This window comes from Engraulis encrasicolus, chromosome 24, assembly GCF_034702125.1.
Source record: "Engraulis encrasicolus isolate BLACKSEA-1 chromosome 24, IST_EnEncr_1.0, whole genome shotgun sequence".
NCBI lineage: Eukaryota > Metazoa > Chordata > Actinopteri > Clupeiformes > Engraulidae > Engraulis > Engraulis encrasicolus.
The window spans coordinates 4,756,185-4,777,887 of NC_085880.1; the positions used below are offsets into that span (position 1 = coordinate 4,756,185).

At 42.4% G+C, this 21,703-nt stretch overlaps 3 protein-coding genes and 1 long non-coding RNA gene across 7 annotated transcripts; 3 read left to right on the forward strand and 1 right to left on the reverse strand.

The window, feature by feature from the left end:
- Positions 1-1,888: 1,888 nt before the first annotated feature.
- Positions 1,889-4,491, reverse strand: LOC134441644 (complement C1q-like protein 2). Its single transcript, XM_063192034.1, has 2 exons — positions 4,314-4,491; positions 1,889-2,172 (listed from the first exon to the last, which is right to left on the reverse strand). Exons 1-2 carry the CDS (start codon positions 4,489-4,491, stop codon positions 1,889-1,891), a joined length of 462 nt encoding a protein of 153 aa, XP_063048104.1.
- A 223-nt stretch (positions 4,492-4,714) lies between these two features.
- LOC134441014 (uncharacterized) lies at positions 4,715-11,319 on the forward strand. Of its 4 annotated transcripts, none has more exons than XR_010033080.1 (6): positions 4,715-5,302; positions 5,621-5,775; positions 6,641-6,703; positions 8,693-8,787; positions 10,697-10,857; positions 10,948-11,319. It is a non-coding gene; the product is annotated as an uncharacterized LOC134441014 (long non-coding RNA). The 4 variants fall into 4 exon arrangements; XR_010033082.1 differs by lacking the exon at positions 4,715-5,302 and adding an exon at positions 10,478-10,558 and having other exon boundaries at positions 5,321-5,775; XR_010033081.1 differs by lacking the exon at positions 4,715-5,302 and having other exon boundaries at positions 5,321-5,775; positions 10,478-10,857.
- A 3,717-nt stretch (positions 11,320-15,036) lies between these two features.
- On the forward strand, positions 15,037-16,670 carry LOC134441767 (serum amyloid P-component-like). The gene is made up of 2 exons (XM_063192165.1): positions 15,037-15,157; positions 15,384-16,670. Exons 1-2 carry the CDS (start codon positions 15,088-15,090, stop codon positions 16,004-16,006), a joined length of 693 nt encoding a protein of 230 aa, XP_063048235.1. The 5' UTR covers positions 15,037-15,087; the 3' UTR covers positions 16,007-16,670.
- An 890-nt stretch (positions 16,671-17,560) lies between these two features.
- LOC134440930 (mucosal pentraxin-like) lies at positions 17,561-19,133 on the forward strand. The gene is made up of 2 exons (XM_063191083.1): positions 17,561-17,919; positions 18,343-19,133. The coding sequence occupies exons 1-2, from the start codon at positions 17,832-17,834 to the stop codon at positions 18,972-18,974; spliced, it is 720 nt and encodes a 239-aa protein (XP_063047153.1). The 5' UTR covers positions 17,561-17,831; the 3' UTR covers positions 18,975-19,133.
- The last annotated feature ends 2,570 nt before the right edge of the window (positions 19,134-21,703 follow it).

Below are 21,703 nucleotides of genomic sequence, written 5' to 3' on the forward strand. Positions count from 1 at the left end.
GCTACAAGCGCAGCCTGGACTCAAGTGCTTTTTACTGTCATTGTAAAATTGTAATTTTATCTCCCAGAGATAGGTACCATCTACACCACACGCTGTCTATGAAGAGTGCAACTTATTTTGCAAGACTGTCACCACCCTGCTTACCACCTGTTCCAACTGCTTCCCTCAGGCAGAAGATACAGGTCATTACAGGCACAAACTACAAGACTTTCTAATAGCCTGTACCCTGAAGCCATTAGACTGCTTAATTCTAGTGCTCTTACATAGGTCTCTGGACTGGTGTTCTGTGATTTTTCCTTTTAAGGGAAATCCTATTGATTTGTTTATTCATATGTGTGCATACACGCGTGTGTGTGTGTGTGTGTGTGTGTGTGTGTGTGTGTGTGTGTGTGTGTGTGTGTGTGTGTGTGTGTGTGTGTGTGTGTTTTGTGCACCTTAAACATATCTTGAATCTTGTAAAGGCAACCGTCTCAAAACAGGCACAATCTAGGAATGGTGATCCTTCAAAAAAAAAAGTGCTCCAGGTCATTTCCAAAACCAAATTTGGTCCCTCTCAGCCATTTACGTGAACTCAGACCTGTGACTCAGCATGTTCTGCACATACAGTATACAGTATGTGAACGCCCAAACCGTACATGAAACCAGCTTGGAAATTAACCGTACCTTTGTTGGCCGGGCATCAAAGAAGGCTGGGCATCAACGAAGCGTGAGTTCACAAGCACAAGTCGAGGATGGTATTTGGGATGATGAAAAAAAAAACACTGAATGGCCTGGCATTAACCCATTGATGCCTGATGTTGCGTTGCGCAACATTGGCCCTGGCGCCTGGACCTGCGTTACGCAACATTCAGGCACATGAGATTTGAGACAACTTTATTAAAAATCTCTGTTTGTTTGAGATGAATGAACACATTCTAATGAAAGATGAGGGTCTTAGTGTTTAAATGCAACTTAGTGCATATTTCTATGTGCTTCAGAAGCTGAGATTTTTTGGATTTTATAGGCAGAGGGCAGCTTTTCTTAGAAAGCGCAGGTGCCTTAGGCGTCAATGGGTTAAGAGATTGATGGGACACATGCAGATGCATCCTCAACTAATCTGGCACCTTCTTAATTAGTGCCATTTTCCTTTTCATTATGCTCAGAAACTTATATGTATATATGGATGATCTTGGTCAACACAATTCTGACTTGAATATTTTATGAAACTGAATTTGATTGGTTTATTTTTTCGACGACATTTTCATGTCCTTTAACAACTGCACAGACATTGACCTCGTGTGGCAATAGAAAACTATTAGGCGACAGACTTGTTCAGAGTTTCACATTATGTCAAATATTTGCCCTTTCCTTCTTGTTAATGTTGACTTTATTTGTTTAATACTGACAGTCTCATAGAATATTTTCCATCCACTGAATTAGTTTATTGCAGTCACAAAATACACAATACACACAATTTTATCAAAACACTACAGTAAACATCACACAATAATAAGGGGCTTATTGGGTATTTACATACAGTATAGTATGTAATCCATTGAAGTGTCATGACCCAGTAACCACCATGTTTAGGCTTACTGTAGGCTACATAAAATGATCATCTGCAATGAGTCCCTCAGGGCCATAGCAGTCTATGAGTGTCTAGGAGTCCAGGCAGGGTTGGACTGGGGGAGAATTAGGGTCCGGGCACTTCATAATTAGTGGCGCAGAACTGACTCATCGGTGGGGCCCGCACCCTTGTGGGCAACCTAATTTCAGAAATGTAATAAACATTTTTTTATTTTTTTTTAAATTACATTTCTGAAAATAGGGGCCCAGGGTACGGGGCCCACCGGGAAATGCCCGCTATGCCAGATGGCCAGCCCTGGGTCCAGGAGTATACCTGTAGTTCTCACATGGGGAAGAGCAGGTGGCCAGAGAAGCTGGTGTGTCGGTTCTCGTTGTCAAACACCCGTGCGTTGGCCCACAGCTTCACGTAGACCTCATCTCCCACCTCCAGCTGTAGAGAAGCTCCATTGGACGGGTTCACACTGTATGTTCGCTGATGGCTCCATGCAGTGACAATGAGCTCCCCATTTTTAAAAAGAGCAATTACAACGGGGTGGGATGCATGGCCGTGGCCATGAGCAAACATAAGAAACTGGTATACGCCTCTAACTGGCGCTCTGAAGACCCCTGCAAAATAGACACCAACAAAACAAATGTATTTTTGTGTGAGGTTAATGATTTTGCTTTATATTTTTTCAACTACATGATTTGTTCATATGTTGTCAGTATTGTTGATGATCCTACAGGTAGGTCTGTACAGTAACATGATATTTCACTAACCTATCCTATATCTGCGATTTAGGTATTTGTGCATTAATTGTTCTTATCAGCTTATAAAGCTTCTTGAATCTTCAATCATTTTGCTTTTGCTATTGGCCTACTGAAGCATGCTGCAGGCGATGCTATGTACTCAAAAAGGTCTAAAAGTGGAGCAAAAAGGATAATGAAAGGAATTGATCATCCCAGTGAAAGGCCATTTCAAAGGTTAACATCTAGGCTATGTTTAATCCAAGTTCAAGAGCTTCTTAACAACAATAATAATAATAATTGTATTTGTATAGTACTGTATCATACAAGGCATGCAACTCAAAGTGCTTAACAAATGGGAAAAAAACATCATTGTTAGAGATGGATTTAAAAGGAGGAGTACAGAGGAGAGGCAGAAACAGGCAGATGAAGAAGATATAGAGATTGTAGAGTCATAAGGTCCACGCAGGTTGGGACCAGGATTCTTAGAGGCGTAAGGTCCATGGTGGCTGGGTCTAGCATAAGTCTAGATGGTCACACTGAATTTGGGCGCTCAGATGTGGCCCCTGGTGGCATCAGGGGTGAGGAAAAACTCCCTTTCACTTGATTCATAGTTTGTAGGGGGAAAAAGCTCAATGAGGTCTGAGCAAAAACCCTATTGCCAGGAAGAAACCTCAGGCAGAGACCAGTGGCCACCTAGGGGAGCCCCCTGCCAGGGCTGGTTGTGAACAGTAAGGACGCTGCGGCAGCTGGGACACTGTGACGCCTTGGCAGCTAGGGGTGGGCAAGGGTGAAAAGGTGGGTCTTCAGCTGCTTCTTGAAGGAGTCAACGGAGCTGGCCGATCGGATCTCGATGGGGAGTGCATTCCATCTCTTGAGCGCATAGCAAACGAACGCGGCGTCGCCAATCTTCTTTTGCAGGGGGGGGTGGGAGTCCTTAGCAGCTTGGCATCAGTGGACCTGAGAGCTCGAGCAGGGGCATAAAAAGAGAGCATGTCAGAGATGTAACTGGGGGCAAGTCCATTTAATGCTTTAAATACTGTCAGCAGAATCTTAAAGTCAATTCTGTATGAGACAGGCAACCAGTGCAGGTCTGCCAAGACAGGAGTGATGTGCTCTCTCCTTCTGGTTCTTGTTAGGATTCTTGCCGCAGAATTTTGAATGAGTTGCAATTTGTCAATTAACTTTTTTGGCAGGCCAGAGAAGAGAGCATTACAGTAGTCTAGCCTACTGGTGACAAAGGCATGAATACGTTTTTCAGCGTCTTGTCGGGGGGCCAAGCCGCGCACTTTGTTGACATTTCTAAGATGGAAAAAAGCAGATTTTGTTATCTTGTTGATGTGAGGCTCAAAGCTCAAATCCGAGTCTATGACCACTCCTAGGCTACTAACCTTATCTTTAATATGCATGCTTAGGTCACCTAGGCTTGAGTGGAATTTTGCACGTTTTTCCTTAGGGACAATGAGCAACACTTCAATTTCAATCCTCATTTAATTTTAGGAAGCTACTGTTCATCCAATCTGTGATGGCAGACATGCATTTAGTCAAGGCATGAATGGCAGTGGTTTGGCTAGGTTCAACAGAGATATATAATTGTGTATCATCGGCATAGCTATGAAAATCAACATTGTGCTCTCTGATGATGGAGCCCAGGGGCAACATATAGAGAGAGAAGAGGAGAGGGCCCAAGCAACTACCCTGAGCAACTCCAAAAGGCACATTATACTTGTTGGAGACGTATTCTTTCCTCAATGAATCCAGAGCAATTGGTGTGATTTCAGATAGGCCTATCTAGATGAAAAACAACATAGTCGGCTCCTGCACCTTGTGTTTGGACCGTGTATTGCTTGGTGCGTCTACTCACAATAAAAATTAAAAGCACTAAAAAGTAAATGAATGGCGCACACATGGCTCATACTTTTTTGTAATTTTTCGGCTTAAATATCTACTTGGTCAATACATGGGCATTTATTGTAGACAACAACAGTAACTAATGCTTTAGATATCTGATGCCTTCATACCTGTGCTTGGGTTGTAGTGGTTACCAACGTTAGTGATGATGTTTCTGTAGACTAGGGAAGTGTCATCTGGATAAGGCCCTCTGGTTTCTTCACCAGATGTCAGTGAGGCAGAGAAAGACACCCTCCCCTCCTCCCTCTCCCTCCTCAGCTCCTCCACCTGGCTCTGTGTGAGGTTCATACTTCCTTCTACAGATCACTCAACACTTCCGCACGAGGTGTCAGAAGATAGGTTTACTACTACTGTCACTGTGCGACCTCTGCTGGTTGGCATCTGTTGCACTGATTACATTGTATGGTGTTATAATCGGGACAAAACATCCACGAGCGCCACTTACGGCACACGCGAGGTATTTTATTCTGCTCGCGCGCGTAGACACTGTCGCGCGCGCGAGTTTGCTCTGCGCGCGCGCGCAAACGCTGCCACGCGCGCGCAAACACCGTCTCACGCGCGAGAGGTGACATGAATTTCCTCACGCGCGCGAGCAGAAATATGAATATTTAAATTATCTCCTCCCACTGGTTAGCATAACAAATGAAGCGGAAGTTTGTTTAGTCCATAATAGTCAAACACAGAGAGCTCAGATCTCAATTGTTGATAGACTATCGTTGCTACGGTGACTGCAACCGACCACCTTTGAAACACAACTGAAACGCAACTCACGGCTGCTGCTGACAAGGGCATTCACATATTTATTCGTAAAACCATTTTATTTTTGGTGGATGAAAACATTGTGTCAATATGCTATGTCTATGTTCGCCTTATTCACCCGGAACGTTCTAAAGACGTTGAGGGGTACACTTCAGGGGTACATTCGGCAACGCACCAGCTGTCATGGCGCCTCACTTGCTGTGTTGTGTGCCCAAATGTTCGTCCTCAAAGAGAAAAAAAATCCTACCGTGGACAGACTTTCCACCGTTTCCCCAAAGAGCAGGCACTTCGCACTGGATGTATAAATCACATCTAGAGGGGTCCTGGTCCATATTTCAAGGTAAGATGCAAAATTATGTTCAATCATACGCATTAGCTAGCACAAATAAGCTAGCTCGTCAAACTTGTCATGACTCATGTAACCTAATGACGCGAATGCCTCGGTGAAATAAAAAATATGAATGTGTAATTACACAACGCTACATTTATATGATATTTCCAGATCGCTATTTCAAGATTAGGCTTTTAATTGTGTGGTAAGCGATCCGATGGCCACTGATTTTGTGCTACCAGAACCAGTAGCATAGGCCTACTTGTGCCAAAATCAAGTTGTTTTGCTAACGAACTAAAATGCATACCCTGGTATTTATGGTTACAGATCAACGCTGAGACCAAGGTTTGCTCTGAGCACTTTGAGAAGCAGTGTTTTGTAAAGACCACCCGTGTTATCACAAAGCTTATAAAGGATGCTGTGCCAACTTTCGCCTGGACTTCAGAGAGGCCAAAGAGGAGAATCATCATTCGCAGACCGAGGTTAGTTTGTTCAGTCAATATTCAACTGACATGTGTTTAGCAACCCTCTAATAATAATAATAATAATAATAAACTGAGAATAGTTCGCCATAGGAATAGCCTACATTTAAATTTAGACAAGACTGGAGAATTAATGTATGTGCTGGAGATAATTGCACCGTTCCGCGGTGTCTCCTTCAAATGAATGGCAAAGTAGCATGCTAGCTTTGGCTGTGGGGAGGGTTTTGAACAGGACTGGCCTGCTCCTCCCTCCGAGTCCAGTGACTTTTTAATAACTCACTTTTCTAAAGTTTTAACTTGGATTTCTGTCACGTTTAAACGCCACCGCTCCTGGATCTCTCTCTATGCTGTGCCCTGCCTAGTATTTCTGAGTCCCCTGAAATAGGCTGTCTGCATTCTCTTTTTAAATGCACTGGGCCCTTTCTTTCAAATTAGTCAGTTCGTTTCAGATCTTGTCATTTCTGCTATAGGTGACTGCTCAAGATGTGGCTTCCTGTAGTTCAGAGATAGTTTTCAAAACTGCCTCAAGCTTATGTAGTAGTGTTAACAATAAACAGGTGTGGAACACATGGCCTATATTTGAATAGTTGTGGGAATAACTGTGGGAACATGGAGCAGCAAGAATAAGCTGTGGGACCAATGGGCTGTGGGAAACATAGAGCAGCTGACCCCCAACAGGGTCTTCATGGTTGTATGACCTGAATACATTTTCAAAGCGGAGCCACAGGATGCGGACTTCTACTCTTTTCCACTATTAGACGCGCCTTTGTCCTGCACCTGGCCTCAGCGAGGTGGGGTGTGCATACTCTTACTTTTATAAAAATGTTGTATATTGACCACTAATTCTGTGCATGCTGTCATACAGAGATGATGACCCATTCCTGAAGTTGGACGCCAGAATGCAGGAAGGTGCTGTTTAAGAGCCTAGGTAGGTATTTGCTCTCAAGACACTTGTTTGCCACAATTTAGGAAACACTGTCAAAGTGTGTGAATGACAAAGACCAGCTTACAATGATTTATCTTCTCTTTTCTTTTCTTTCTGTGCTGTGTGGGACATGTTTGACATGTAAATAGACCACTAGGCTAGTTCAGTTGTTGGCGGTGGATTTATGTTGATTATAAATACAAGTCCTTTAGTAGGCTAGTAGGCTAACTAATTAATGCGAGCATGACCTACTGTGTCATGCTAAACAAGCAGGAAGCTGGGCATTCTTGGCGACTCTAGGAACTACAAACCCCAACTCCGATGAGGTTGGGACGTTTGGTAAACAGTGAATAAAATCAAAATGCTATCATTTTCAAAACATTCAATCCATTCATTAGATGGAGAATAGTGAAAAGACAACATATTAAGTGTTAAAACCGAGAAAAAATATTGTTTTGGGGGACATATGTACTCATTTCTAATTTGATAAATCCAACACGTCTCAAAAGAGTTGGGACGGGGATCAGTGAAAATTAGTAAACATCCAAATAAGATAAAACAGCAAAGAAGAACATTTCAAAATGAATTGTACTGACGGACAATATAGGTGTCCAGGTATAAGATCATCACAGAGAGGCTGAGTCACTCAGAATTAAAGATGCAAAGGGAATAATTACCATAGTGATTACATACATTTTTGAATTCCCTTGGATTTACCACGATTGAGTGTATATAAGACATATTTTTGTTAATAAAATCGTTGTATAGGTTCATGACATCATGAAATATATATTGGCTGTAGTCTCACTCTAGCACACCAGGAATTAGAGCTATTGAAAATTGACCATATTAAGAATGCTTAATGCATGAAAATGATACAGGGGTGTAACATTCTCCTAAGCACCTGAGCTTACAGAAGTCAGCAGAAGTTGTAGAAGTCCATTCTTTTTGACAATAATACAGCATTGCACATCCTGTGCTACAGTAAAAATGGACCATCCAACTTGTATTAGTGCTAGCTTCAAAAGTCAGCCTCCATGATGGCATGTGGGTGCAGTAGTGCATTGGTTAAGATGTTCTCACTCATCTGTAGAGTTAAATACAGTGCTGAATGGTATAAATGGGTTTTAAACAGCATGAAAAGCCACTCATGCATTATATTTTGAAGGGAGATCTTCGATTACTGCCACATAGTAAGGTCAAATTGCATTCTCTACTATGTTTTAACAGTTTGGCTCCATCATAAGGACCAGCAGGTGATAAAATGGTGGGTTTTTGGTCAAGACCTGTCACACTGTAAGCACTACAGAAAGGAAAACATTGCAAAACATGACAAGGAATACACCCACCATTTAAGCTGGTGAAATCATGTCCAAGATAGGAATTAACACTGTTTTTTATATAAAATCATCTCATCGGTTAATGTATTTAACTGTTAATTGTTGTCTTTTGTTTTGTTTTTAGTCTTCCTCGACATTTGCTGCCATTTATTGTCCCCGTCCCAACTCTTTTGAGACGTGTTGGATTTATCAAATTAGAAATGAGTACATATGTCCCCCAAAACAATATTTTTTCTCAGTTTTAACACTTAATATGTTGTCTTTTTACTATTCTCCGTCTAATGAATAGATTGAGTGTTTTGAAAATGATAGCATTTTGATTTTATTCACTGTTTACCAAACGTCCCAACTTCATCGGAGTTGGGGTTTGTATAATACAGGCCAAGTCGTCATTGTTATAAGATGGTAATAACATCATCAAATATTTGCCCTGTTGAATGGATGTACGTTTTTGCGTCACATCCTGTTGATGCTAAAATTACGTGCACTGTTACATCAAGATTCATGAACTTGTCAGCAGTGCAGCCAGCCTTCTTTCTATGGCCGTAATGTAATCGTTTACAGCTCTCGAAATGAGCAGACAGCTCAGCTGCTTGGTGCATACTCTTACCAATCGGTCTATATTATTCCCTCTTGCATTATTTATTTTCAGGCGGTGGAAGAAGCACTTGCAGGTATGCTACCGACCAGGCTCCTCAACATCAATCCGAGACGGAAGATGAAACGGGATGAAGCAGTTAGATTGAGGTAAACATCTACACACCCCTGTTCAAATTCCAGGTTTTTGTTACGTAAAAAATGACAGAAAACAAACTTAAAGCTTTAAAAGGGAAGAATAGAAAATAAAACTTCTATTAACATTGTTGCATAAATATGCACACCCTTAAACTAATACCTTGTTGCAGCACCTTTGGCTTCTATCACCGCACTCAGTCTTTTGGGTAAGAGTCTATCAGCATGGCAAACATAGAAGTGACAATATTTGTACACGTATCTTTGCAAAAAGTACTCCAAATCTGACAGATTGCGAATGCATCTCATCTGCACAGTCCTGCTCAGATTGCCCAACAGATGTTCCGTGTCATACAGGAATGAACTCTCCCACTCCCAGTCCAGGTCTCTGCGGTCTTCTGAAAAGGACAATCTCATCATCCCCCGAGCCAGACTCCGTACTGTTGGTGACAGAGCTTTTTGTGTTGCTGCCCCCACGCTCTGGAACAGTCTACCTCCCAACATACGCCAGGCCCCCACACTGGCTACGTTGAAATCACATCTATTCACAGAGGCATATGGACTTTAACTTCACTGGCCCATCCCCTCCCCCTTTATGCCACTACAATGGCCACTGTGGAACTTTTCTAAATTCCAACCTCCATGACTTAAGCCCCGGTTACAACTGAAGAACGATAATCACATAGCATGATGCTGTCACCTTCATGCTTCACTTTACGCTTGGTGTTACCTTGGCAATGAGGTGTTGTTACCTTTTGTAATTATGTCCAAAATGTTAAACCTCGGTTTCACCTGACCATAATACATCTTCCCACATGCATTTGGGAGATTACAGAAGTATTTTTTGCAAAATGTACTCCACCGAGATTTAACTTTTTTGTCATAATTCGAAAGGGTATATTTGGCACAAAACATCACCCCAACAACACCATACTTTAAGTGAAGGGAGCCTTGTTGGGTGATCTGAAGAGGACTGACTGTGGGAGATTGCACTCGCAGTCTTTCTGATTTGGAGGGCTTTGCAAAGAGGGGTGAACGAATATTGCCATATTAATGTGTGCCATGCTGAGACTCTTACCCACAAAAGACTGTGCTGTAATGAAGGCCAAAGGTGCTGCAACTAAGTATTAATTTAAGGGCGTGTACATTTTTGCATTGCATTGCATTGATTAATAGTTTCGATTGAAGGAGGGAAAAGCTGTGAATTTATTTGTCTTTCTATTTTTTTTTACATCACAAAAACCTGACATTTGAAGAGGGGTGTGTAGACTTTTGGGAGCCACTGTACATGTAGAAATTATGCGTTCATATCTCTAACCCTCTTGGTTTAGCATGATAATGAAAAGAACTGTGAGCAAAAATGTGGCAAGCAGAAAACCAGAGTGGCTAGTGACTTGGGAAAACCCAACTGTGGCCGGAGAGCAAAACATTAATGTCAAAGCCTTGTCTGTACCCAGACATGGGTTCCTACCAGGTGTACGGATACCCAAACACAACCACATCGTATGTAAAGCGCAAGTCTGAATTAAATTTTCTACACACATGTACCTAAAAAGTGTACCACAGTCACTGTGTAGTTTGAATACTTTTACTTGAAGGAGAGGATTGTGCACACAGGTGCAGTACGAAGGTCAACTGTAGTTTTCAGAGTGAGGAGTCTGCACACTTAGAATCGTTTTTGTTGCGTTTTATTTTTTCATGGCAGGATAACGTACCTCAACAGTCTTCTTCAGATTCTCTACAAACACAGTCTGAGTGGTGATTAGAACATGCCTGGCATCCAAGGGTGTGGCCAGTTTGTTAACCCTTTACACTCTACACTTTACAATTAGAATTATTGTACACTGTCTGGACAAGATGTAGAATACTACTGAGCGACAGTGATATGTCATGTTCTTAATACTGTTATATCCTGTCATTACAGACAAGGCGGCCGGAAACGTTGATGACCTCAATGACACTGGCTAGGTGAAGGACATCAACAAAATGGCATCAGGTCACCAGACATCAGCTCATAATCCACAACATCATCAACCATTTTGCGCCAAAAATGAAGCCGTTCACATACCATGGCATCCTAAGCAGGTAATTTCATACCTCTCAGTAACCTCAGAATGTATTAACAGAATAAACAAAATTATCACTTCCCATAATTTCTACCACATGTTTCAATAGGCAGCACTACACTACTGTGCAACAGTGAGAGAGAGCGGGCAAGGACAAGTAAAGCGGACCTACACTACAGCAAGACTTTGACACTTCTCCACGTTAGAGGCAACCATCACCCCCACCGTTGAGCAGCGGCTATGTGTAACCCCCAAAAGAGGAGATGATCCGACGATGTGTGTGTGGTGTGTGCGTGTGTGTGTGTGATGTATGATATTGTAACACTTCAGTCCTTCTTTTATACTATACAGTGTATACATATACATTTGTGGGTTTGTTTAAAAACCATAGCTGAGGTTAAGAAATGCATTATGACAAATACATCTGATTCAGGTGTACTGTCTTTTATTTGCCACAAATAAATCACATCCTGGAAACCTGTACGATGTGTGGATTTAAAGATCTGCCAGATCTTTGTGACGGCACAGGATTGCAGTGGAACCCAAACATAGCCTACGAACTCCCACGCCATCTCACCAACTGCCGATATGCAGTATGCCTGATTTTTCCTGTACAGCAAAGAAATGTAGAGATTGTGCCTTCATCAAGAATAGGTCATTTGGAATCACAAAAATTATTCAATTTACTTTGTGCGTGTGGTGTTGCTATTGCTGTTATTATTATGTTACTAGTGACCCCTTTAGTTGAGTTCCATAGTCTACATGAAATCTCTGCACTTGTGTTACCACTATTGGGATTGGCAGCTCCCTAAATGAAAATGAGAAAAACTTGCCTGGATGAAATGTTATGAACTGTATGCGTTGTGCTGCTTGCTGAAGTAACATGACACCCACATCACCTTCCAGAAATAAAGTGTATACAGGCTACCTAACCAGAGTCCTAGAGACCTATTGCTGCTGTGTGATGAAATCCAGGCAAAGGCCCAAAAGCTTTGGCAATTGCTGCAACATGTAAATAAGGTAGACAGATTAGGCCCCTGCAGATATGGCATGTGTAGATGGATTCACTAAATTCTTTAACCACTTAAATGGCTTGGGTCAGACAAGCTGGGCTGCACACTGACCCCTTCCATGTTGCCCATGTGGTTTTGTTGGCTGTGTGTGACAACCTCCGTACAAGGGCCGCCGATCAGCAACTGAAGGCAGATTTATTTATTTATTTATTTAAATGTCTGCACCTTTTTTATTAAATGTATTGCATTGCACTGGTATCACATTGCATTAAATGTACTAGCCAAGTGACACAGAGAGCAGGTAAATACAGTGTATTGATCTGTACCATTTATGTCACTTCTTAAAGATTCAATTATTCAACTCTATATTCGAAGAGGCCGGTATTGCTCTACCATTTTCCACGAACCAGTCAACTTCCTGGGAGTAATTGCAGTACTTTGAGAAAGTGATCTTTCTAGCCTAATCATTAATTGTGCTTGTGTCAGTATTGTAGTGTCATTGTTTATTTACAGTGTGTCGACGCCATCTACTGGATACTCAGCGCACGGTTCATTTTCTAGCCACTTCATCATTTCATTCCAAAGCACAGAGTGAGCTCTTTGATGCAATGTAGGCTAAATTCACCTAGTTGTGTATATCCAATGACTTATGTAGACCTCCTTGTGTATACCCGTTGTGGATCGCTGAATACATAGCCTACAAAATCCATATTTCGGTCTCCGGTCTCAAGTCAACTGCGGCCGTCTTGCCTACTGTCGTCACCAGCTATGGAGAACACGACAGTGGCAAAATGAATGATTGTTCCAACCGATTTCAATAAAGGTTCTCTGATCTGACCGCTTGAATTGACTATCCGGCTCCCTCTTTTATTGCAATGCTTACCAGCAAAAGTATCAAACACACTTGAATCCTTATAGCCTACATTACAAATATCTGACTGGACCATCGTAGGAAACAGGTTTGTACCGGTATGTCTCTCAGTCATGCAGCACACGGAGCTGGATTTCAGTGAAACATTGCACTTACAACATGTTAACGTGCATTTTGGTCTTCTTTGCAAAACAACTTTGTCATCATGCCAAATGCCTAGCCTGCTAACTTTAAGCTCTTAAAACGCACTCGTCGTGAGCAAAATGAAGCTTGACAGGACACGAACCATAGCATTTGATGAAATGTCTACTCACTTTATTCCTCATCTGCTGTCTGCGAATCTCAACAAGTTCGCCCATGAAATAAACAATTAAAAAACAATGTTTTCATAAAAATGGGTAAGCAATAGAGGTGCAACCTTCAGTCATTCCACTCGTCAGTAAACGCCAGCATAGCCTTTCTACCTATAAATCCTCTCTGACGCCAGCTGCAGTTACTGTAGCAACGATATCAACAATTGCTCTTGAGATCTGTGTCTGATTATTTCAGACTAAACAAACTTCCGCCTCGTTGGTTATGCTAATCAGTGGGAGGAGATTATTTAAATATTCATATTTCTGCTCGCGCGCGTGAGGAAATTCATGTCACCTCTCGCGCGTGAGACGGTGTTTGCGCGCGCGTGGCAGCGTTTGCGCGCGCGCGCAGAGCAAAATCGCGCGCGCGAGAGTGTCTACACGCGCGCGCAGAATAAAATACCTCGCGTGGGCAGTAAGTGGCGCTCGTGGACCTTTTGTCCACATAATGACGCCATAGCATTGTTACACTGATACTCAACTGGAGATGATGTCAATGTCAAGATGTCTGCAGAGGCATCAGAATCAACACTTTGGTGTCAAATGTCTACCTACAGTACAATGTTCAATAGTGTAGACCAGATGGTGTATTCTTTAGAAGTGTGTCGACAAGTGTTGGGAAATGTTGTAAATGCATCTATAGTTACAGAGATGGCCCTGCATCCTGGGATCTCTTTCTCTCTCTCCCTCACACACAGACACACAGACACAGACACAGACACAGACACAGACACACACACACACACACACACACACACACACACACACACACACACACACACACACACACACGGTCTTGATAACTCAAAGCACAGTCTCTCTTCAAATCCAAGTTATGCAATCTCAATAATTTTTTTTAACTTTTAGATTGAAACCAGATGGTTTCGATTCCAAAGTTTCTCAACCAATGTCGGGAAATGTTTTGACTTCATTTTTCATGGCAGTCACACAAATGGCCTTTACTGCTCCCTCTTTGGGTGTTTTAAGTTGGTTTCCCACGGACAGATGAAAAGCTGAAGACACAAGCAATGAGTGCTTCTCCATGGGCCGATTTCAAGCCTTGACATTTATCACCAGCAAGTCAGGCCTGTCACAACCAGCCAAGCAAACTAGGCAATTGCTTAGAGCCCCCAGCTGAAAGCCCCCCCAGGTAACGACGGGTCATGTACTTGTTATGTTATGTATTCAAATGACAGAAGGAAAAAAAGAGGTATCGCAGACCAATAAAGTCTTTCTTGAGGTGCTGGCTTCTTGTGCATACAAATGTTAAAGAAAATGAAAAGAATGCCGCACTCTGCTCCATGTTTTATTGCTGAAGTGACGTTTCGACCGTCTGGCCTTCTTCAAACTTGTATTCAAATGACAGCAATGACAACTTTGTGAGTGTTCCCTAAATTCAATGACCGAAACGTGCAACGACTGCTATCAAAGTCTGGGTGGCCCCTCTCCAATATTTTGAAGAGGAGAAAGGGGCCCAGAGTTCCCCTTTGCCTTGGGCCCCCAAATAACTTGTAACAGCCCTGCAGCAAGCGCAGACACAAGATGGATGATGTCCATCTGGCATCGTAGCACATGTGGCCAAATACACCCTGTTGGCTCACTAACCCTTTCCCATCCCCCCCACGCCCCTTACAGGTAGTCAGAGATGGACTGACTCCATGGGCCCCTGGGCCAGACAAGAAGAAAAGGGGCCCCTCCATGGGTGTTGCTAGTCTATAAAAAAGAGTCAGGGTTTCAGGCCAAAATATTACAGACCCTATGTTGCTGGGGGTTTGAGGGTAGTGCCCGAGAAGATGTGACAATATAGTTGTTTGTTAAAAGTGTGATTGTAACGCAATATGAAAAGGAAGGTACAGTATATAGAGGCTTGGCCTTCAGGGCCCTCTTGACTCTTGGGCCCCTGGGCCTGGGCCCGGTAGGCCCGTGCAGTAATCCATCTTGCAGGTACTACATAAGCAAGACCCATAGCTCACTCAGCAGCAGTGTTGCTGTCGACCTGCACCGCCACAGAGATGTCTGGAATCATGAGAGCCTTCACGTTTCTTTTAGTCCACTCCATGTCAACTTTGGCAGACAAACAGGGTAAGCTGTTACTTTACCTTAGAACCAATTCACCATGCCATGCTATTGTTTTTTTGATTGACAAGGTGTAAATGAACATGTTGTAGTAGTAGCAGCCTAGTATAGTAGTAGAGATACTTTATTCAACCAAAAGCAAAGGAGTAATCTTAAACGCTCTAAGGAGGTAGGTTATTATATAAGTTATAGCCTATCAGTGTTTGCATTCTGATTTTCCTTTTCTTTGCAGATCTGTCTGGAAAGATGTTCACTTTCCCTGTGCAAACTGACAAGGCACACGTGATATTGGTGCCCAACCAGAGCAAGACCCTGACGGCAGTGACTGTGTGTCTGCGCTTCTTCTCCGACCAGTCAAGAGCTCAGAGCCTCTTCTCTTTCGCCACCCCCACCAATCCCAATGCCCTTCTCCTTTTCAAGCGAGAGAACAGTGTGTATGAAGTGGACCAGGGTAATCAGGACACTGTGCTCTTTTGGGGACTGGAAGACAAGCGTAACGAGTGGAACTCTCTCTGTGCTACCTGGAATTCCGCCACTGGCATCACTCAGCTTTGGGTCAATGGGAAATCCAGCGTGAGGAAAGGACTGCGTCGAGGAGGAGACATATCCGGAGTGCCAAGTGTTATCCTTGGTCAAGATCAGGACACGTACGGGGGGAAATTCGACAGGGGACAATCGTTCACGGGAATGGTAACGGATTTGCACATGTGGGACTCAGTGCTTCCCTATCCGGAGATTGCTTTGTACATGAACCACATCCCCTTGAAAAATGATGGCAATGTGATCAGCTGGAAATCATTAGAGTACACAGCTAAGGACTATGTGCTTGTTGAGGACATGGAGAGCTACCTTTAGAGTGTCTTTAAAGGACGAGTGTGTAATTGACGTTACTTTCAAAATGCATGCTGCCCATTCACAGACTTGATCTTTTTCCATGAATATTTACTGGTCTGGCCAGAGTAGGTTTTGCAGCCAAAGTTAAAATTATGGATTTACATGAAGACGATCCACCTATTTACATACAATATTAAACGTGTACATTTCAGAGCCATAATGAATACTTAAAAAAAAATGATGGTGATAGTGAATATTCATGAAAAAGATAATAGTTGAGTGGGCAGCATAGCCTCTGGGTATATACTACCACATAAATTACATACTGGTCCTTTAAGGTGTTAGTAAACATAAATATGACTGCAAAACTAATCCATGATTTAAGGGATTGAGGCACTGGCCTCAGGTGCGCCTTTGTATTATTTCTATCAAATACCTGTAGCTGACTTGCATAGTGCAAGTCAGCTTCAAATACAGTATTTGAAGTTGCCTCTTTTTTCTAAATGCTGTGAAAATTACAGTTTTTTTCTATGTTTTCAGTTTTCATATCATAGGATTTTAAATATTGCATTAGACAAAAGTTTTTTTTATATATATATGTAACCTTAACAATCTACCTGCATGGTGATCACTGAAGACCCAAATAAAACAGCTGATACGTAAAATAAACAATGTCATCCTACTACATGCTATGTGTGTTTGTTGTCTTCTAAAGGTCTGTCTTTATTCTGGGGCCAGGGCACGGCTGGATTAATGCTATGTATGGCCGCAGCCTATTGGGGGTGGGGGTGGGGTCGATACCATTGTTGCGGTATTGAAAATAATGACTGTCATGTCAAGTTAAGTTTTAAATCTCGTCAAAACCCCTCTCCACAGTTGGCATTTCTATCTTGGAATTTTAATCAGTCTATTTAATCAGTCATCAAATTTAGTTCAGGGACCGCGCCACAGGCTATCTTAATCTGGCCCTGGGCAGGGTAAAGTCGGTGGGGGGGCTTTCAATTATTTCTCATTTGAAATATTGCCCATGACCACAATCAGGCCTGTAGACAGGGGGTTGGTTGGGGAACTTGAGGTTGGGGTGGGGCAGTATCCTGAGCCCAGGGAGACATGGGGTGGGGAGGGGGGCGCGCAGAATTGGGTGCCCATTACATTATGTAGGGCAGCCGTGGTCTAGTGGTTAGAGAGTTGGTCTTTCAATCTAGGGGTTGCAGGTTCGAATATCCCCTGACCTCTCCCTACATCTCCATCCATGGCTGAAGTGCCCTAGAGCAAGGCACCTAACCCCACATGTGCAATGTAATGTAATGTAATGTAATGATGTACATTGAGAGAGGGGCCCTTTAGATGATTTTGTCCCCGGGCCCAGTCAAATCTGTCAGCAGTCCTGACCACAATAAGGTTCCAGCCAACAACAACCCACTCTCTCACACATACACACACACGCAAAAGTTCACAGTTCTGGGATTAATAAAAAATAACGATCAATCCATGCCAAATGAACAAATCTCGGTGCACTTGCGTCTCTTTATGGCCTTCAGAACTTTGGCAGAAAAACAATGGCTGAACAAAATGGACACCCCTACCCCTATAAAAGGTTCTGGAAAGGATACCACTTCCTCATTACCTTTTATGTATTGGATTGGGGGTCTGTGCATGTGTGTGTGTGTGTGTGTTTTTAGATTACTTTGTCCCGGGCCCAGACAAAGCAGTCAGGTTTGGTTCTTAGCCAATAGCTACTCCTTCAGGAGACCTCCTAAGCTTAACTGAAATCCGATCAGGGAGAGCACTGAGGACATATTGTTTGAACTACCATTAGACCCAGAAAGTCTCTACCAAACACTATATGTTTGCTACCATGAAAAACAAAGCTGCAAGTAATGTCTTTATATGTTTGCTTGTATATTTCACAAATTCTTTGGCAGAGAGAAAAGGTAAGGCACGTCATACTCTTATTGAATCTGCATATGACAATATAGCCTACTTATCTGACGCTTTTATCCAAACTGACTTAGTTATTTGAAGTTCAGGGTATTGTTTTCAGTCCCTGGAAAAGTGTGGTGGTTAGGTGCCTTGCTAAAGGGCACTTCAGCCATTGAGTAGCAATAATTTATACCCACTATTCTTACCATTGACTAGTGTATTCTTCTCCCATAACTTATTTGTACATAAGCTACATGTAGGCTTACTATTGCACGCCTCATTATACGTACATACAATCTACTACTATACCCACTGTAACCAGTCTGTAAATACAGCTTTTAATTTGTTCATACTACATTTAATCTGTATCGTATGGCACAATTTAAGTCACTAACTATCAATGTGTTATTTTTACTCCTGGCTTGATTTCACAGATCTGACGGGGAAGATGTTCACCTTTCCTGTGGAGTCTGACACTGCTCATGTCGTCTTGGTGCCACTACCAACCCAAATCAAGACACTGACTGCAGTCACCGTCTGTCTGCGTTTCTTCTCCGACCAAACAAGAGCACAGAGCCTATTCTCTTTTGCCACTCCGGCCCATTCAAACGCATTCCTCCTCTACAAAAACATCCACAGCATGTACGAAATAAATGTGTACGACAACGTGGTGGCATTCAGAGCAATGGAGGACATTCCAAATCAGTGGAATTCCGTCTGCGCTACGTGGGATTCCAAGACAGGCATTGCGCAGCTTTGGGTCAACGGCAAACCAAGTGCAAGAAAAGGAGTGCACCGTGGAGGTCCCATCACAGAGGAGCCCAGTATCATCCTAGGTCAAGATCAGGACAGTTATGGAGGCACATTTGACAAAGCGCAGTCTTTTGTGGGAATGGTCACGGATGTTCACATGTGGAATTCAGTTCTTTCTTACTCTGCGCTCGCTTTGTACATGAACCGAATTCCACAGGCACATGATGGCAACGTGATCAACTGGGAGTCACTGGACTTCACCTGTAGGGGCTATGTACTTGTAGAGGACCAAGTGAGTGGGATGCGTGTTTAAAAAAAATACTCGTGCTTTAGCTTTCATTCCCTGTCCCCCCAGAGGTAGCCAGACTCTCATCACTCTCATTCTCACCCTAATTGGAACCCATTCATCTGGAGAGAGTCAGGTGACCCCAGAGGAGGTTGGCCAGGTATTGCAATAGGCTCGTTCATGACGAAGCAGTAAGATTTTTGCTAGGCAGTGGGCATGCGCACTTTGCCAGTTTGATGCATTGTGGTTTCTAACTGGTTTCAAACTGGCAAAGTGCGCATGCCCACTGCCTAGCAAAAATCTTACTGCGTCGTCACGACCGAGCCCAATGACGGTCTGTCTGTTTGTTCCTTTCTTTGTCTGTCTGTCTGTTTGTTTGTGTATCCACAGGGTGTACAGGGTTCTATCTTCTCATCATCTACGTATACTAAGGATTTTTAAATACTGCCTTTTGGCAATGTCCGATATACAGTAGGCCCTATCTTTAACAATCTTCCTTCCTTCATATTAATCACCAAAGAAGTAAAACAGCTTAAATTAATATTAACAATAAAACAAATCAGCCACTACATGTTGTGTGTGTTGTTTGATGTCTTCTAAAGGCCTCTCTCTATTCTGGGGCAGGATAAAATGATGAAAAAAGTTGCACATCATTTCCTTATACTTGTATATTTCACAAAAGATACAATGAACTAATCACCCAAGTTCTTTAAACTAACCTAGTTGAATTGGGCACACTTTGTGTTACGAAGTTACAAAGCCCTTTAGTGTAGCCTACCAGAGACAGGAATTCATTGAAGGGATAATTCCTCTTTCATTATTAATTTGGTTTCCATCTCACAGTTTTTAATTGACAACTGATTGAGCTGAATCTGGCACACTTAATTAATTAGGTTACAAAGGTAGACATCCAACTTTCCTTAAAAGTTGTAAGATTTTTTTTTAAAGTTGAGGCCTGAACTGTGTCTTGTTCATACTGGGGTGATGATGATGAACACAAGACCACAGATTTAGTATCCCCAGAGATTCTTTAAGTATATAGAGATATGCCAATGTAATAGGTTGCTATGGGCACCTAACATGACCAGGTTCCGGTCTGCCTAAAGGGGTGTGTCATAATACTCCTAGCATTGAATAGAACAGTCCTTAGGTCTGCCTAAAAGGGGATTCCCCCCCCCTGCAATTGTAGAACCCGGAAACAATGGGCCAACGGAACCTCTCTCTCTCTACTCTCTCTGGTATCCCCCTGAGAGTTTCAGAACATGTTTATGCTGAACACTGTTTTGCTGAACGAGATCTCGACATCACACGATTAAAATCAGATTCACAAAACTTTCGCACACAGCAAAATAAAGACGCTACCAACAAGAAAAAAAAGAGAAAGTGAGACTTCTGATTGCCAAAGCAGAGGAGAAGAAAGCCTTTTGTATCTACCACTAGCCATCGTTAGTACAACCTCAAGCAATTCTTTGTTTCTTTATAACTGGTATGGTAGGTCTCATCAGGTCTCACAAAGTACGAGACATATGGAAGGACATGGGAACTAACTTCACAGCATTTCAAAAGTTGAAGTAAAAAAATGCAGAAAGTTAAAGAGAAAGATATCGCAGCAGGTGTGTTTTTGCCAGACAATGGTAGATGAATCCACATTTCCTGCAACTGCGCTCGTCAAAACTCGCGTGGGAGTGGCCACGAGCCAACATTGTATTCATGCATCTGCAAGTTCTGTGAGGTCCGATGTCTTGTCGCGAGCCACATTTGAAATTGCGCTATTACTTTCACTACATCAGGGGTGTCAAACATACGGCCCGCGGGCCGCATCCGGCCCGCCAGAGGGTTCCATCCGGCCCGGATGTAAAAAAAAAAAAAAATTTTTTTTTTTTTTTTAAATGAAATAACCGAAATGCGCAATTACGGCCCTCGGGGCAAAATCGAAACCTGCATGACATTAACCCAATGGTCCCTCTGTTACACTGTATATATGTAGTAAAGTGCACATCACACTTCTATTATAAATAGTGAATTTGTACTGTAACAGGCATTTGATAAAGCTCATATATTATAGACCTCATATATAGAGATAAAATGTTAATACTTCTTATTCGTATTGTATTGGTATTGGTTGTAATTAAATAATAAATATAATTCGATTTGTATTGGTTCCTATTAAGCTCAAACTGGAAACGGGATGTTAGAATGTGTGAAAATGCAGGAAATTACATATAAGAAATACAATTTTTTCTGGGGGAAAACCCCCAGACCCCCTGCCAAACATGAACTGTCCCATATTTAATTAATTGACGGTTGGCAATGAATGAATGAAGTCAAGGAATTTTTTGCGTAGGATTATCAGTATTGCATTGTTTTCTACATATTCAACACACTTAAAACGTGATAGTACTGAACACTAATCTTCTGCTTTACGGTTTTTTTTTTTTTTGCGATGTTACTAATGCGGCCCGCTTGAGGTCCACATGGGTTGTATGTGGCCCCCGGACCAAAATGAGTTTGACACCCCTGCACTACATTGTCACTGTGGTCATTATTAAGCAATGTTGCTTTCTATCCCGGTTAGCTAGGTATTTTCACACAAATTGCAAAGGCAATGCATTGGTATCATTATTTGACATACCCAGTCTGTTTTCACGAGCAGAAAATGCAAGCATGTAAAGACAGTTGATTCTGCCGATGTGTGTTTACATTCGGTGGAGGAACGGTAGTAAAACCGCAGGCATTGTGCCACGAGTGTTCAACTG